The following is a 15,227-nucleotide window of genomic DNA, read 5'->3' on the forward strand; positions in this document are numbered from 1 at the left end:
TCGAGGAATTGCCGTAACAATTCGTAGAAAACATCGGGACGCGAGACAGCCGGTTCCACACCGCGCGCCCGCCGGCCACCTAGCCCAAACGTCGGGCTCGCGACACGCGCCGCCCGCCTCACCGCGCACCGCCGACATCCCGCCATACCAGACAGCTGATCGGCCCGCTGTCACGCGCTCCGCTCCTGATCACCGGGAAATATCGCTGTACATAGTACGACCGTTGTATATACTTCATTCGCGTTGTAAATATCCGAGTAAACATCATTGTACTTTAATAAAGAAATAAATTGTATCGTTCAACCTATCCACTGCATTTCTGCTGTTTTCTGAACCTTTTTCGCCCTGGCCTTTTATTTCCGACGAGTTAAAATCTCCGCGCGAAAAACGGACGTTACATTGGCGCCCGAACAGGGACCGATAAACCGCTCCGAGAAACAGCAGAAATGCCGAAAACGTGGGTATACCTCGCGTCAAAAGCAGATTTAACAAAAACGCTTGAATCGCTCGGTCTCGACACCACCGGAACATTAGACGACCTCCGTCGACGAGCCAGCGACTACGTAAACCGACACCCCGAAAGATTCACTGACGTGCTCTCCCTACCAGGGCCCGCGATGGAACCCCCGCAAATCAACGTCACGGCCGTAGACCCCGAACCGGGCGCAGAGGCGCACGCAAAGACGATGAATCAGATACGTAAGTGGGGGTGCCACTTCGATGGCAAAGACCCCCTATCATTCCTAGAGCGGGTCGACGAGCTCAAAGACGAGTACGGATACGGGGACCACCAAATGCTGCGAGGGTTACCGGAATTATTGAGGGGGGACGCCCTGCTGTGGTACCGAAACAACCGGACGACCTGGGGGACATGGGATGAGTTCGTAACCGAGTTCCGCGATTACTATCTACCGCGTCGATACTTTAGCCAATTACGTCGCGACATACAAACCCGCGTACAGAAAACCGACGAGCCATATCGGAAATACGCCACCGAGCTTCTCACCATGATGAGACGCGCAGGGGGATACGCGGCCGCCGAACAAATCGATATACTGTACGAAAACATGGAACCGCGTTATAAACTATACGTGCGACGGGGCGACATACACCGCGTAAACGACCTACTACGAGGCGCGGAAGAGTTCGAAACCTTAGATAGCCAGTGCCGAGCCCGGCAGACTGCACCGAAACCCAGCGCAGCTGCAGCAACCGCATACGATAAAACGGAATGCTGCTGGCGGTGCAAGCAGAGAGGACACACGCGTTTCGATTGCCGACGTATTCCCCGGAAGTTCTGTTCCCAGTGCGGTAAGGACGGCGTACTTACGCGAGATTGTCACCCTCCGCCGGGAAACGCCGCCGGAGCCGAGGGAAACGCGGTCGCGCCCCGCCCCTCCGAATAACGTACCTACCGCGACCGCACCTGCATATTAGAGTCCACCACCTATCGTTTCTCGCGCTGCTCGATACGGGGTCCGAGGCGTCATTCGTCAGTCCGCAGACCGCCGCCGCGCTTCGGGGCATCGGACTGGTTATCCGACCCGCCACCGGCAACGTTCACCTCGCGAACCAAACGGTCACCCAGATCTCTGGTTGCATAACCCTTCCGGTCACGATAGGGGGGCGGAAGGTCTGGCATGAGATGCAGATTATGCCGCATCTCGATGCTGACGTGTTATTAGGCGTCGACTTCTGGGCTCGCTTGCGCCAGGCCATCCCGCCACCGCCGATACGTCGCGACCCCGCGACTACGCCACCGCACATCTCCGGAACAAGCTACGGGGGCCTCGCGCCGACCGAGAGGGAAAAACTCCGCGAATTCCTGGAACACGAGCTACCACTTTTTGACGACATACGGGGGCCCACCGACCGCGTCCAGCATACAATCCGCGTCCGGAATAACGCCCCTATTAAACAGAGATACAGACCCCGCAATCCCGCCATGCAAGCGATTATCGACGCCGAGGTCGAAGAAATGCTCCGCGACGGCGTTATTGAACCCTCCCGCAGCGCGTGGAGCTCACCGATCGTGATCGTACGAAAAAAGGACGGCAAACCGCGTTTTTGTGTCGATTTCCGCCGGGTGAACGAGGTCACCGAGCCCGATGCGTATCCGCTCCCGCAGATCACCGCCACTCTAGATAAGCTGCGAGGGGCCAGATACCTGACCACGCTGGACCTGCGGAGCGGGTACTGGCAGGTCCCACTCGCCCCTGAGAGCCGCCCGGTGACCGCGTTTACTGTTCCCGGCAAGGGACTTTTCCAATTTCGGGTAATGCCGTTCGGATTACACTCCGCGCCCGCGACGTTCCAACGCCTGCTGGACGCGGTCCTGGGACCTGAGCTGGAGCCGCGGGTTTTCGTGTATCTAGACGACATCATTGTCGTGACTTCCTCACTCGAGGAGCACCTCGAGACGCTACGCGAAGTGTTCCGGCGGCTGCGGGAGGCCCGCCTACGGCTCAATCCGGAGAAATGCAAATTTGGGGTAAACCGCCTCACATACCTCGGGCACGTGGTCGACCGCGACGGGATTCGGACCGACCCAGAGAAAACCGACGCGATTGCGAAATGGGAGGTACCCACGACCGTCCGACAGGTGCGACGGTTTCTGGGGGTCGCATCCTGGTATCGACGGTTCGTCCGGGACTTCGCCGCCATCTCCGCTCCCTTGACGCAGCTGACGCGGAAAAACGTCAAATGGCGATGGGGAACCGAGCAACAAACAGCCTTTGACTCGCTAAAAAACACGCTCACGTCCGCGCCGGTTCTCGCATGCCCGGACTTCACCCGCCAGTTTGTCGTACAGACAGACGCAAGTACGTCAGGGTTGGGGGCGGTCCTCACCCAAGACTTCCCCGAAGGGGAACGCGTGATCGCGTACGCCAGCCGGACGCTCAACGCCGCTGAACGGAATTACAGCGCAACCGAACTCGAGTGCCTCGCGGTCATCTGGGGCGTCCGGAAATTCCGCTGTTACCTCGAGGGCTACCGGTTTAGGGTCGTCACCGACCACCAGTCCTTGCGCTGGCTCCGAACGCTGGATTCACCGACCGGTCGGCTGGGCCGATGGGCCTTTGAATTACAACAATACAACTTCGAGGTCAAATATAGAAAGGGAGCACTAAACCGCGTGGCCGACGCGTTATCCCGCCAAACCGCCGTAAGCACGATCACACGCCCAAAATGTCCCTGGTACCGGCGCATGTGGCAGGCCGTTAAAAAGGCACCTCGAGACGTTCCGGATTATCGGATAGAGAAGGGCAAACTTAAAAAACACGTGCTACATACCCTAAATTTCAAGGAAATACCGCCCGAATCGCAGTGGAAGCACTGCGTTCCGACCGACGAGCGCACCGAGATCCTGCGCCGGTACCACGACCAACCGACCGCAGGGCATCTCGGGATCGCTAAGACTATCGCCCGCGTGGCGGAACATTATTACTGGCCGGGGATGTTCCGTTACATCGCCCGGTACGTCCGCCAATGCCCGGAATGCCTGGCGCACAAGCCCGCTCAGACGCGACCCGCCGGCCTTTTACATCCGACTCCGGTGATACGGCCCTGGCAGCAGGTGGCGATAGACCTCGTCGGCCCGTTACCACGCACCGCCCGAGGACACACGTGGGCGCTCACCATGCAGGATCGGTTCACCAAGTGGCTCGAAGTCCGCGTCCTGCGTCGCGCCTCCGCGAATAACATTGTCGACAAAGTCACCGAGGCAATAATTCTGCGACACGGGTGTCCGGAAGAAATACTATCCGACAACGGGACTCAATTACGATCCACGCAGTTTGAGCATCTGTTAAGAAAGAACGGTATCCGCCACCGGCTCACACCCGCGTACGCCCCGCACTGCAACCCAGTGGAGAGAACAAATCGGGTATTAAAAACAATGATTGCTCAGTACCTCCGACGGAACCATCGCACCTGGGACGAGCACGTCAGTGAGTTGCAATTCGCGTATAATACGGCAACGCACGAGGCCACCGGGTATACCCCCGCGTTCCTGATTTACGGGCGGGAGCTCCGACGACCGACCGAACCCCCCGCCGAAACCGAACACGGACCGCCACACGCATTACAGCGCCGGCTCCGCGACGCATACGAAGTAGTCGAAATCCAAAACGCGCGCGCATTCCAGAAGCAAGAACGCCATTACAACCTCCGCCGCCGAGACTGGCAACCAAAGGCGGGGGAATGGGTCTGGAAACGCGACCACCCTCTATCTAAACGCGCGGACGCGTTTAACGCGAAGTTGGCACCTAAGTTCATCGGCCCGCTGGAAGTCCGACGCATCATCTCCCCCGTTATAGTCGACCTGCGAAGCCGGGGGGGTAAGTGGTACCGACACGTCCACGTGCAAGACCTGCGGGCTACCGATAACCAAAGGCACGATGACGACGATACCAGCACCGACGACGAACAATAGGCCGATCACGCGGACCGCACGAGGCTACCGAACGAACGGGGCGCCGCGGAAGCTCGCACAAGCAGCAGCCAAGGCACACTTCGTCTCGAACCACCCGACCGGGAACAATGGACCACGACGACGTACTCGCAGCCATCAACGCGCTCCTAGACGAGCCCGAAGGCTACGATCCAGCACAACCCGGGTTCGACCGCCCAGCGACCGCCCCGGAGTCAACGCCGACAACCACCAGCCGACCAGCGGTCCGCGTCGCCATGGCCGGGTACCGCCAAGGACGTCTAGTACAGCCGTCCGACCGCCGTAACAGCGAGCGAAACGCTTGGATGTTCCAGCCGCCACCCGCACCTCCACGCCGACTACCGACGCCTCGTAACCAGCCGGTGGACCAGCGCAGGCCGACTCTCGAGCCGCTCAGGGTATACGGCCCGGCGCCGCCACCATCAATTCCAGTGGAAGTGGAGCCGGGAACCATCGTCGACGTGCCCCATTTTGCCATCCACGTCAGCCGGCAATACAAGGCCCGGATGGGAAATCGGCGGTGGCACCTGCGGTTTGACCGCTGCGGACGACTCCGATCCTGCCGCGAAAAATCCTACCCCCCGGCTTCAAGCCAAGAATAAGCGCCCTAGGGTCAGCGCCACTCTTAAAGAGGGGGTGGTGTAACGAACCGCGTTCCTAAGCGGCTAACAACGACCGCAAGGCCCGGCCGACCATCCGCCGGGCCAAGAAACGGGCCGAGAAACGGACGAGAGCGCGCCCATAAGCACTCCACACCGCCGAGATGACGCGCATCTCGGAGGCGCTTCGCCTCCCTCCTCTCGAACCAGCATCCCGGAGATGTAACCGAGAGGAGGCCGAGGAACTCCGAAAACTCTCGAGTCGCTGCCGGGGACCATATATAAGGCCGCCCGGCAGCGACAAACTTCACTTCTCGTTATCCCGTCCGATACGTTCCGTCGACGAGAAGACAAGCCCTACGAGCCAGCAAAACGGTGGAGTGTTCTCCGTCATCGCCGAGAGTTCTCGGCCTAGCTCGATTCTTTTTCCTTCCTCGCTAGCAGACAACGGGGGTAGAGCGTGCTCTGTCTCCGCCGAGAGCTCTCGGCAGCTAGCAGGGATCCTTCCCGACCGCATCCTTACGGCCCGGTAAACGACACGGAGTGTTCTCCGTCTTCCCCCGAGAGTACTCGGGGCCGGCGCCGTTCCAGAAAACCAAGCCGCCGTTCGAGGAATTGCCGTAACAATTCGTAGAAAACATCGGGACGCGAGACAGCCGGTTCCACACCGCGCGCCCGCCGGCCACCTAGCCCAAACGTCGGGCTCGCGACACGCGCCGCCCGCCTCACCGCGCACCGCCGACATCCCGCCATACCAGACAGCTGATCGGCCCGCTGTCACGCGCTCCGCTCCTGATCACCGGGAAATATCGCTGTACATAGTACGACCGTTGTATATACTTCATTCGCGTTGTAAATATCCGAGTAAACATCATTGTACTTTAATAAAGAAATAAATTGTATCGTTCAACCTATCCACTGCATTTCTGCTGTTTTCTGAACCTTTTTCGCCCTGGCCTTTTATTTCCGACGAGTTAAAATCTCCGCGCGAAAAACGGACGTTACACCTTTTTATTATACTCGCGCGCTAAAAGCTCGTGCGACGGGCGCGAGAGTCGGGCTGAAGCGCCCGGATGGAGACTCGCGTTTCGCGGAATCTCGGAGGAGCTATACCGCCGCCCAAATGAATTTAGCTCACCGAATTAGACAGTCGTAACCACGGGACATTTGACGGATGGCGCACCTGTCATCGCGGCGATCGTCAAAGAACGCCTACGTTTAATTGGAACCCTCCGGTACCCTCGAGGAGGACTCAAAGAGCGACCGACGCGCGAAGAAATTGAGAGGAGAGAATGCAGCTGTCGCGTGGGCGCGCGTTACGACGCGTGCACCTCTTTGAGACGCACCGTCGTAATTAGATTCCACCGCAGAGGACCCCGAAGAGCGAGTAATTATGGACGTGAGAGGACGTCGTGTCGATGCCGCTACGCTATACCCCGTATCCTTGAGCCTCGCTTTGATCGAGTTTCGACGGATCGAGGAATCGGATGTAAAGGCGGGGAGGAACACAGGGAGGCGTTGTGCGCCGTCGAAGATTCGCGACACTCTCGTAGTACCGTTTGCCGAACGGAAATATGCGAGATATTTTTACGACACCCGACGATATGCGCTTTCGGCGCTCGGCGCTCGTTAAGTAACAACGATCAGCGCGATGAAATACTATTTCGAATACTCGCGAGCGCGTGTCATCCGATACGATCTCCGGTCAGATAATTATAAAGACGTGGATCGAGCTCGAATTGCAGTTTCCCTTCCATATCCGTCCCGCGCGAAACGTCGTTAAGGACAAACTAAAATTCTCCGCTAATCGAGTTGACTGAACTGCTGGAGATTTCGCAAGATTTAGCATATTCCGTACGTCTTATCCCGCGAATTAATGTCGCGACGAACTATTATCCAAATCTATTCCGAGCGTGAATCACGAAGGGCCGCGAGTACCAAAGATGCAACATGATACCGTGCAACTCCTCTCGACTCCCGGCTGAACGCCTCGAGGTGTGACGCAGTGACACCGAGGGAGAGAAGACGTCACCGGCGTCGCGGACGGCGACGGTCGCCGCGCCGAATTTCTCGGATTACATAAACCTAAATAATCCCGTACGTGAGTCATTCTAATTCTGTCCGACGGTGGGGTTGCACCGCTTTCCGCCGAGCGTCTCTTTCTCTCTCTCTCTCTCTCTCTCTCCCTCCGCCCCCTTCCGCCATCCCGTGTTGCTCTTACAACCCTCGTCCCCCTCCCGTCCCTTTGCACATTTTCAGGCTTCATCCCGTCGTTCCTACCCGGCCGTCTGTCTGGCGCACAAATAGCCGCAACGCGTGTGTCGTCTCTCGCACACACGATGGCCCACTTTTCCACGTGGGTCCCGAAATTAGAGAGAGCATGTCCGCGCCGGTTTTGCCTATTCATTTTCGTCGTGCGCGGCCAACGCGCTGATTTCCTGACATCCTTCCCAAATGGCATGCTTGGTAGTAGTGTCTAATTAAAAGCCTCCCTAGATAGCAATGGAATGGAGAAACTTTCGCGCCTTTTGTCCTCGCGTCGTCGTCGTCATCGTCGTCGTCGTCGTCGTCGGCAGAACACGTGCGTGAGAGATATCGGCAATTGTGTCCTCACGTGCGCTGTTAAATGTCGCGGTTTACGAAAAAGTTTACAACATGGCTATTTCCGACCGTGGGAGAGAGAGTGAGAGAAAGGGAAAAAGGGAGGAGACGACGTAATACTCGCTTCCGATTCCCGGTGTTCGACCTTTGAAACGGGTAAAATATTGAATGAATTAAGTTAATTAAAGAAAATTACCATTCGTTACGCAACGCGACACGAGGACCGCAACAATGTTATATTCCACGTCTCCACGTGTATTTTTGACCGTGGCCGACATGAGCCTCCTCACTTCCGGCGTGAGACAATCGTTGAGAAAACGATGATTTTTGGATTCGCGCGCGAGAGTGACTACGGCCGGAAAATAAACAACGAAACGTTCACGCACGCATGCACGCACGCACGCCATCGTATCGCGTGTGACGCAAAAATGCGGAGTGATGACTGGGCGCATGCTGAATGCATTCCGCGATTTAGCGATAATGCGACCGGCCATATATTTGCGATACATACAATTGCGTCGGCATAGCCACGGTCGTGGGATTCACTAGCTGTCCCAGATATCCTATTCACGGTACATTTTCACGAGACAACGACGATCAACCGCGTGTCACGACCTCGTATGCGAGGTCGCAAGTAATGGGAATCGTTACGCTTTAGCTGCAACTTTGGCGCAACCAGGGCCGCAAAGCGATCGGTCGCAAATTAAAAAAAAAAAAAGGGGGGGGAGAAAGAGTAAAATGGAGAAACAGTCAGATTGAAGACTCGTTTCAACGTCGATTAACTTTAACCTTACAACCATCGAAATCAAACTCCACTTTTTTTAACAAGTTGAGAAGGAGTAAAGTGGAGTTATGAGTTAAAACCAAACGAGGTCGACGAAAGCGTGCAATAAATTGCGCTATCAAACTCGAAATTACCAAATTGCAGTCTAAATCTAGATTACAAGGGAAAGAAAACTTAGCTATTCGGACTGAACATCAGCTTGACGTTCACGTAAGCGAATTCTTCATTTTTCAATGTAAATCGCTGAAAAGATTTCTCAGTAAAAAAAAAAGAATTATTTAAAACGAATACAAAAAAATAAATACAACAAAAACGAACTGAATGACACTTTTTCAAACGAACGACTGGAAACTATACATCCCTGGCGCGTTTTATCAGATTCACACATCGGTATAAAAGGACCGGTCCGATGCGGTTCGCATAGAAAATCGTCAAACAGTCGCGTGCAACGATGACGAGAGTGATATTAGCTGTGATTTCAATACTCTTTTCGATCTCCAGTGTGAGTCTCGTCGACTCCACGTTGCTGGAGAATCGGGCACAAATTCTGAGGACCATCGGGGGCACGTTTAAACAGTACGTCTCGATCGTTCCTATACCAACCTGTTCTTCAGCGCGAAAGAAAAAGGAAATTTTCGCGCGTTGTGTAACGTGACGTGACTTTCCTTTTCAGAGTGAAGATACCCGATTTGCTGAATCAGATGTGCAATCAGACGCAGGGCTCGAACACGACGCGACGCGACGCTTGTTACGGCTGCCTCTCCCGTACCAGCGCCTTACCGCAGGGTTCCTCCATGCTAGCGGCCATGTCCGCGTGCGCCGACACTTATCTCAACAACACCAGCTACGGTCATTGTCAGGCCTATTTGCGAGTACGTACATGAAACGACCGTTCATTCGTCTTGATTCTAAGACACGAGTTTCGTAGCTCTCTCTGCGTATATTTTACAAATTTTACAATTCATTGAGTCTCGATTTTTCTCCCCAGAATGTGACCAACGCGCCGAACGGACGAAGTCCCAAGTTAATATACTGCTCGTTCTTAGAATGCATTCGTCAAGCCAGTAACACCAGTGGTACTACTTTGGTAAGAATAAACTCTGGACCAATAGCTAATAGACGCATTACTCGATACGCTATTTTACAATTATCTCTCTCCTTCTCTTTGTGCCCCAACGCCCTCTTAATACAACGCCTCTTCATCGAATGCTATCATCTTTCTGCTCAAATTACGCAGGCAGCGTACCCACGGATATCATTAATATCAAACACTTGCAAAATAATATTTGAGAAAAAACTAATATATATTTATTACTCTATTATTTCTTCTATAATAATTTTAAAATTCTGCTTATTTTTTTTTACCAATTTATTTTTCTATTTTTAATATATACTCGACAATATTAGAACTTTATTAAATATGTGAACAGATAATGGAAAAAAACGCTTATTGTAAATATTCTCCAGAATGTAGACATCAGAGGAGCCAGGCTACCGCTGCGAGGAATAGCATGGGAAATTGAGCAGCAGAGTCCTTTTAAATTCTTGAAAGTTCAGGCACAGAGGAGCGTCTGCATAATTAAACCGACTAATGTAACTACAACGACTACAACGACTACAACGACTACGACAACTACGACGACTACGGCCGCTACCCCCGGATCTATTGATCCGCGCGATCCTTTCCCGTAATTTCTACACGTATTTTCGGAGGCCCCACAACTTTTTTCCTCATTGGGAATGCAACGACGATATATCTCCACGCGAGATGACGGACACGGAGATGTCTCGATTCTTTAGACTCTGTAATCGCCTGCATCATATGCTACAGTTCGTCTCTCTCTCTCTCTCTCTCTCTCTCTCTCTCTCTCTCTCTCTCTCTCTCTCTCTCTGACGAAGATGCACTTTACTGGATTCAAAACTGCACTGCAAAATCTGACGTGAGAATACGAAGATGCGACGAATTCCTCGCTGACGAGTATCCTTCTCGCAGCTCGGGGAATACGAAGCCGCAAGAGTGTGCCCTAACATCAACAACCATCTACATCAGCCTCACGGATATCCAGCTCGCGCGATTGTTCATCAACACTAGCGTACGCGTGCTGCTGGCGAAGATCCTACATGAATCCGGTGACCATTAGCGAGCTTTAGGACGATGACGTCGTCGACAAGTGACCCCTACCCTCGTTAAACGTTATCCTCGTCGACGCCTCGACTACGACATCACCGTTGTGCAGCTGCCGTTTCGTTGCAGCGGCGTCGACAACGTGTGCACCAAACATAGAAACGTCGGGCAAGCGGGACTTGGCCCGGTGTCGCGTGTTGATTTACAAACAGATATTATCGAGCCAAGAAGCAGTGGTTGTCCACGATGTTAAATGACGCGCGGGATGATTTTACCAAGCGGCCGTTGCAGAATGAGATTACCGTGTGACGTTGTTCGCAATAAAGATTTGTTTCCGTTGGCGCCAGCATTTCGATCATTTCTACCGCCTGATTTTCGCGGCTATTAATACGAACACACACGACGATTACGTCCGAGGCACGTGCCAGCGAGCAACGCATCCGCGTTCCTCCTCGGGGATATCTTTTCCGGGGAGTTGTTTTCCGATATTCTGGTTCGCGGGAAAAAAAACAAAAAGTGCATGCACTATTTTGCTCAATAATGTCGCGATCACAGCTGATATGAAAAAGGTATTAAAGTGTCTCAGTCAGACCAAATATATTCCTGTACCCTGACACTTGCACGAAACATAATTATTATTAATGTCTTTGTAGCTTTTCTTTCTTGTAACATTGAAATTTAATTTTTTAAATAATTTTTAAATAATTTAAGATATTCATATACAAGGTCGGTCGGTATACTACAAAAATTAACGTTATTTAAAGAACATAATTGTACGTAATATTAATATACAATTAGGTTAAAAGATTAGTAAGGTCCGAAAAATTTTTTGATAAACGCGCATTTGCCAAGATAATATACTTTCCAATTTTATAAACAATACAAGTTAAGAACAATTTAGGACAAGCAATTAAAACATTAAAGACAAGTGTTTTAAATTATCCGGATATTGGTTTATTCAAGTGCTTTACAAAGTTATGATTTTCGGAATAATTTAAAATTTTCCTACATGTATTTTATGTTAATAATGTGTGTGTGCGTACTTTATATTTTTTTATTTAATTATATAATTAAATCATTTTTATTATATCATGAATCCTTACAAAAATTCAACAATCTTGGCTTTATCATCCGAGAAATTTATCTTAACAGTGACGAAAAAACGGACGAGTCACCCCGGTTCGCACGCTGTCGTTCGAAAGAAAACCGACTTTGTCTTGCGCGAGAAACGCTCGTTGCGACAATAAAAGAACGTTATATATTTCTGAATAGTAGATAAGATGCGTGCACATAAAAGACACCGCGCGCGCGATGCATGTTATTTTTTCGCGAGAGAAAAAGTTTCTTTTGTACCCGCGCACGCGAGCGAGCAAGTTTCCATCTCAGAGATCACGCCGCGAGTATTTCTCCACCACGTAACTTTTTCGCAGACGCAATCCGCCGAAATATCCCGCGGGCGAAAAAAAAGGAACCGATACCACGTAATCTCCCCGTCTCCCTTCCTCCCTCCCTCTCTCTCTCTCTCTTTCTCTCTCGTCTTGTCGTTTCCCTCGTCAAATCGCGCCTCATCATTTTCCCGTGACTGTGCCGATACGACGCAAGGCAGAGAGACATGGCCCGATGCTTGACGAGAGCTCGGCGTGCAAACAACTTCATAACGACTTCGGCCGTCGAGCGTGAAAATTCGCAAATATAAACTCGCCCGGGGATGCAATGGCCCCGTCGGGCCGTCGTCACGTAATTTTTATTTATTTTCGTCGGGACGCGCCGCGGATGCGAAAAACGCAAATAAAACGCGCGGGGGGGGGGGGACGCGGCGCGCGACGACGACAAGTCGACGGTCGTGCGAAATTTCCTTCGACATTTAGGTAAGCGGAAGCTCACCTGCGAAAACTTCACGGCGCGCTTTCGCCCGCCGAGATTTCGCGAAATAGAATTCGTAGTGCAAAGCCGTGGCGAGCAAATATTTAAGTGACGCTAGTCTACCACGGTTTCGAGAGTTGTCCATTACGTAGACGCGCGAGAATGCTCTTTCGTTTCGAAATCTGCTCGCGAGTGTGGGCGAGCGGCGCGGCGCGGTATAGCTTCGCGGAAGCAATGCAATGGGCTCCATTTGTGGTATCGATTACACGATGGGTCGTCCCGCGTGCATCTGCGTACGAGAGCGAGAGAAAGAGGGAAAGAGGAAAGAGAGACGGGAAAACAAATATATAAAAAAAAAAGTCGGCGTAGATAAACCGGGTGGATCGCTCCATTGCGCAGAGGCGACGCTCCACTTAGCGTCTCTTCCTCGAAATAATTTGAAATATGCAAATACAATTGGTGCACGCATTTGCGTGCGACGAGAGAGTGCGCGCACGCGCATCGGTGTGTGTGTGTGTGTGTGTGTGTCGCGAAGGAAGGAGAAGAGCCCGGGAGAGAGATGATGAAGACCGCGCGCGTATTCGAGTGGCTCACGGTTCAGTTCTCCCGGAGTCAATCTAACTTAACATGCAGATGCAATACGTGGAATCGAGATGGTACTGCGGTGCTGGCTGCTGAGGGTGAACTCTGAGTCACTCCTGGCGCTGTCCTATCCACCTACCTTCCGCGCCCTTATCACAACGTCGCACTTTTCCGATCGATAGCTGCAGTTATCGAACCGGTTATTGATAATGGAAGATCAAAGCTAAATGCATTTAGTATTTCAGATAGAGAGAGTTTCCAAGTCTCGGATAAAAAGCGCAGTTTCCCGCGGGATATGAGAAGGAACGCGATACGGGTGACGTCCTCAAAATTTATACACGTTGTTATCTAGCATCTTCCATATTTCCACTTGACGAAGTATTAAATACAATTAGTACTCTTCCTTCGAGAAGAGAGAGATACGGCCAGACATGTATTAATCCCGAAGAGCCTCCGCCAAGCCTTTCCTTGACAAAGCTCAATGCATACAAATGACACTCGTATATCAATTAAGAATACAAGAGAAATATATGTATATATATATATCGAAGAATATTCATCGAGAGATTAATTCAATAGCACTCGTGAGAGCTTTAACAAATTTCGCTTTCAGACGCAAATACGATTCATTGAGAATTAAATGCGGGAACATCAAGGCGTATCTAGTTTACAATTTATACGAGTCCCTCTCCCTCAAATTCCGCGTAAATCTTTCGTAAGGGCGCGCGCCATATCTCGCGATACAATACATTAATCATCGTAATAAATGGCGAAGCTAAGCCGCGAGACTCTTTCGAGGATATCGTCGGCGAGAGACGGCCGCGGCGGAATTTTCCTTTCAGGACGGGGATAGCTTCTCGGGCCAACAACATCCGCTTTCGAATTTGAAGTAGGTCAGGTCGATTACGAACACCCCGTGTATGCCGCGCGGAGAGCGCCGCCGCTATTTCCAGCCGTTCATCTCTAGGCTAGGAATGCATCGGAGCCGCGGGGGAATCATCGACAGATCCGTCCAGTGACAATCACCGTACGACCTCGTTTTCGAGATTGTATACCGACATCGATGACGCCGCCGCCGCCGCCGCCGCCGCCGACGTTTTACGAGAGTGAATCATGCGAAACGCAAACGGCGATTGCGCAAGCGGCGTCATCATTGAGTGCGGAGGCGTCGGCGTATGTACCGGCGTAAACAGCAGTCTCGATATATATATATACATATATATAGACAGCAAATAGATAGGTAGAGACCGATAGATAGATATAGATAGATGGAATGAGAGAAGTAGAGAGGTAGAAATGAGAGACACGGGGGAAGAGAAAAAAAAATCAACCGAGATAGAAAAGTACGACGCACGTCAACGAAGCCACCGTTCTCGAACGTGAAACCGAAACGGCTCATCGCGTTTCCATCTGCTCCAATTCGTGCGCGTCCTTGCTAATGCGCTAACGAGGAAAGGGCACCGGGTGAAAATCTCGATTCGAGCGAATAGTCTCGCCTCCTCCCTTTGAGCGTATAAATGCAAATGTCCACGGAGTTGGAGGATTTGAGATCTTTACGGTTTCAATGGCCGAGGGAAAATTAAGAAAATTCGAGAACGACGTATTATCAGGTCGCGTTGAATTTTTATTCGGTAAATTTAGGAAAAGTAGACTCTATATATGTGTATAGAGTTAGTGTGTTGGAGTAGACAGTGTTGTGTATAAATTCGAGACTATTTTGCTTGGAGGAAATTAACTAGCCGCGTCGGAAGGGCATTAAAATGTAATTTAGTATATCATGACGCGAATGATACTCTGATATAACTTAGATACCGGCGCAATAATAAAAAAGAAATTGTCGGATGTTAATCGAAAAGCATCTCGAGTTGGGCAGGTTCCAAGAACACAATTTTCTGTGATCTATATTCCACATCACATAATCGCGATGTGTAATCTCTTGTAACTTAGCGTGACTGTGCCTGAAATAACATACCGCTTCCGGCGCACTTTTATTCTTCTAACGTCGCGAAACGTGTATCTGCTGTTCCTAAACATATTATTATCTTCTTGTACAACAACCTGGACAATTCGGATAAGATCAACGTGGAGTGTAAAAAATTCAAGAGAAACGGCGCACCGATGAAAATTAATTCACGAATCGCAAATCACGGATCTCAACGGTCATACATAATTCAAAACTACAATTTTCTTTTCCACACCTCTCTTTGCTGTTGCCAAACG

General features: G+C 51.4%; 2 protein-coding genes across 3 annotated transcripts in view; one reads left to right on the forward strand and one right to left on the reverse strand.

Moving 5' to 3' along the window:
* The window catches only part of LOC105829835 (3-phosphoinositide-dependent protein kinase 1), a 343,579-nt gene that overhangs the window by 324,859 nt on the left and 3,493 nt on the right, over positions 1-15,227 (reverse strand). The window lies entirely within an intron of this gene.
* Positions 8,462-11,072, forward strand: LOC105836317. The gene is made up of 4 exons (XM_012680259.3): positions 8,462-9,013; positions 9,111-9,309; positions 9,426-9,524; positions 9,905-11,072. Exons 1-4 carry the CDS (start codon positions 8,889-8,891, stop codon positions 10,127-10,129), a joined length of 648 nt encoding a protein of 215 aa, XP_012535713.1. The 5' UTR covers positions 8,462-8,888; the 3' UTR covers positions 10,130-11,072.

The sequence above is a fragment of the Monomorium pharaonis genome, chromosome 1, assembly GCF_013373865.1.
Source record: "Monomorium pharaonis isolate MP-MQ-018 chromosome 1, ASM1337386v2, whole genome shotgun sequence".
Taxonomy (NCBI): domain Eukaryota; kingdom Metazoa; phylum Arthropoda; class Insecta; order Hymenoptera; family Formicidae; genus Monomorium; species Monomorium pharaonis.

What these genes read in the sequence shown, in the direction of transcription:
- LOC105836317 (XM_012680259.3), top strand. Translation starts at nt 8,889, where the DNA reads ATGACGAGAGTGATATTAGCTGTGATTTCAATACTCTTTTCGATCTCC. An exon ending in ATTGTCAGGCCTATTTGCGA is followed by an intron (nt 9,310 to 9,425) that starts GTACGTACATGA and finishes TTTTCTCCCCAG; the next exon opens with AATGTGACCAACGCGCCGAA. An exon ending in ACACCAGTGGTACTACTTTG is followed by an intron (nt 9,525 to 9,904) that starts GTAAGAATAAAC and finishes AATATTCTCCAG; the next exon opens with AATGTAGACATCAGAGGAGC.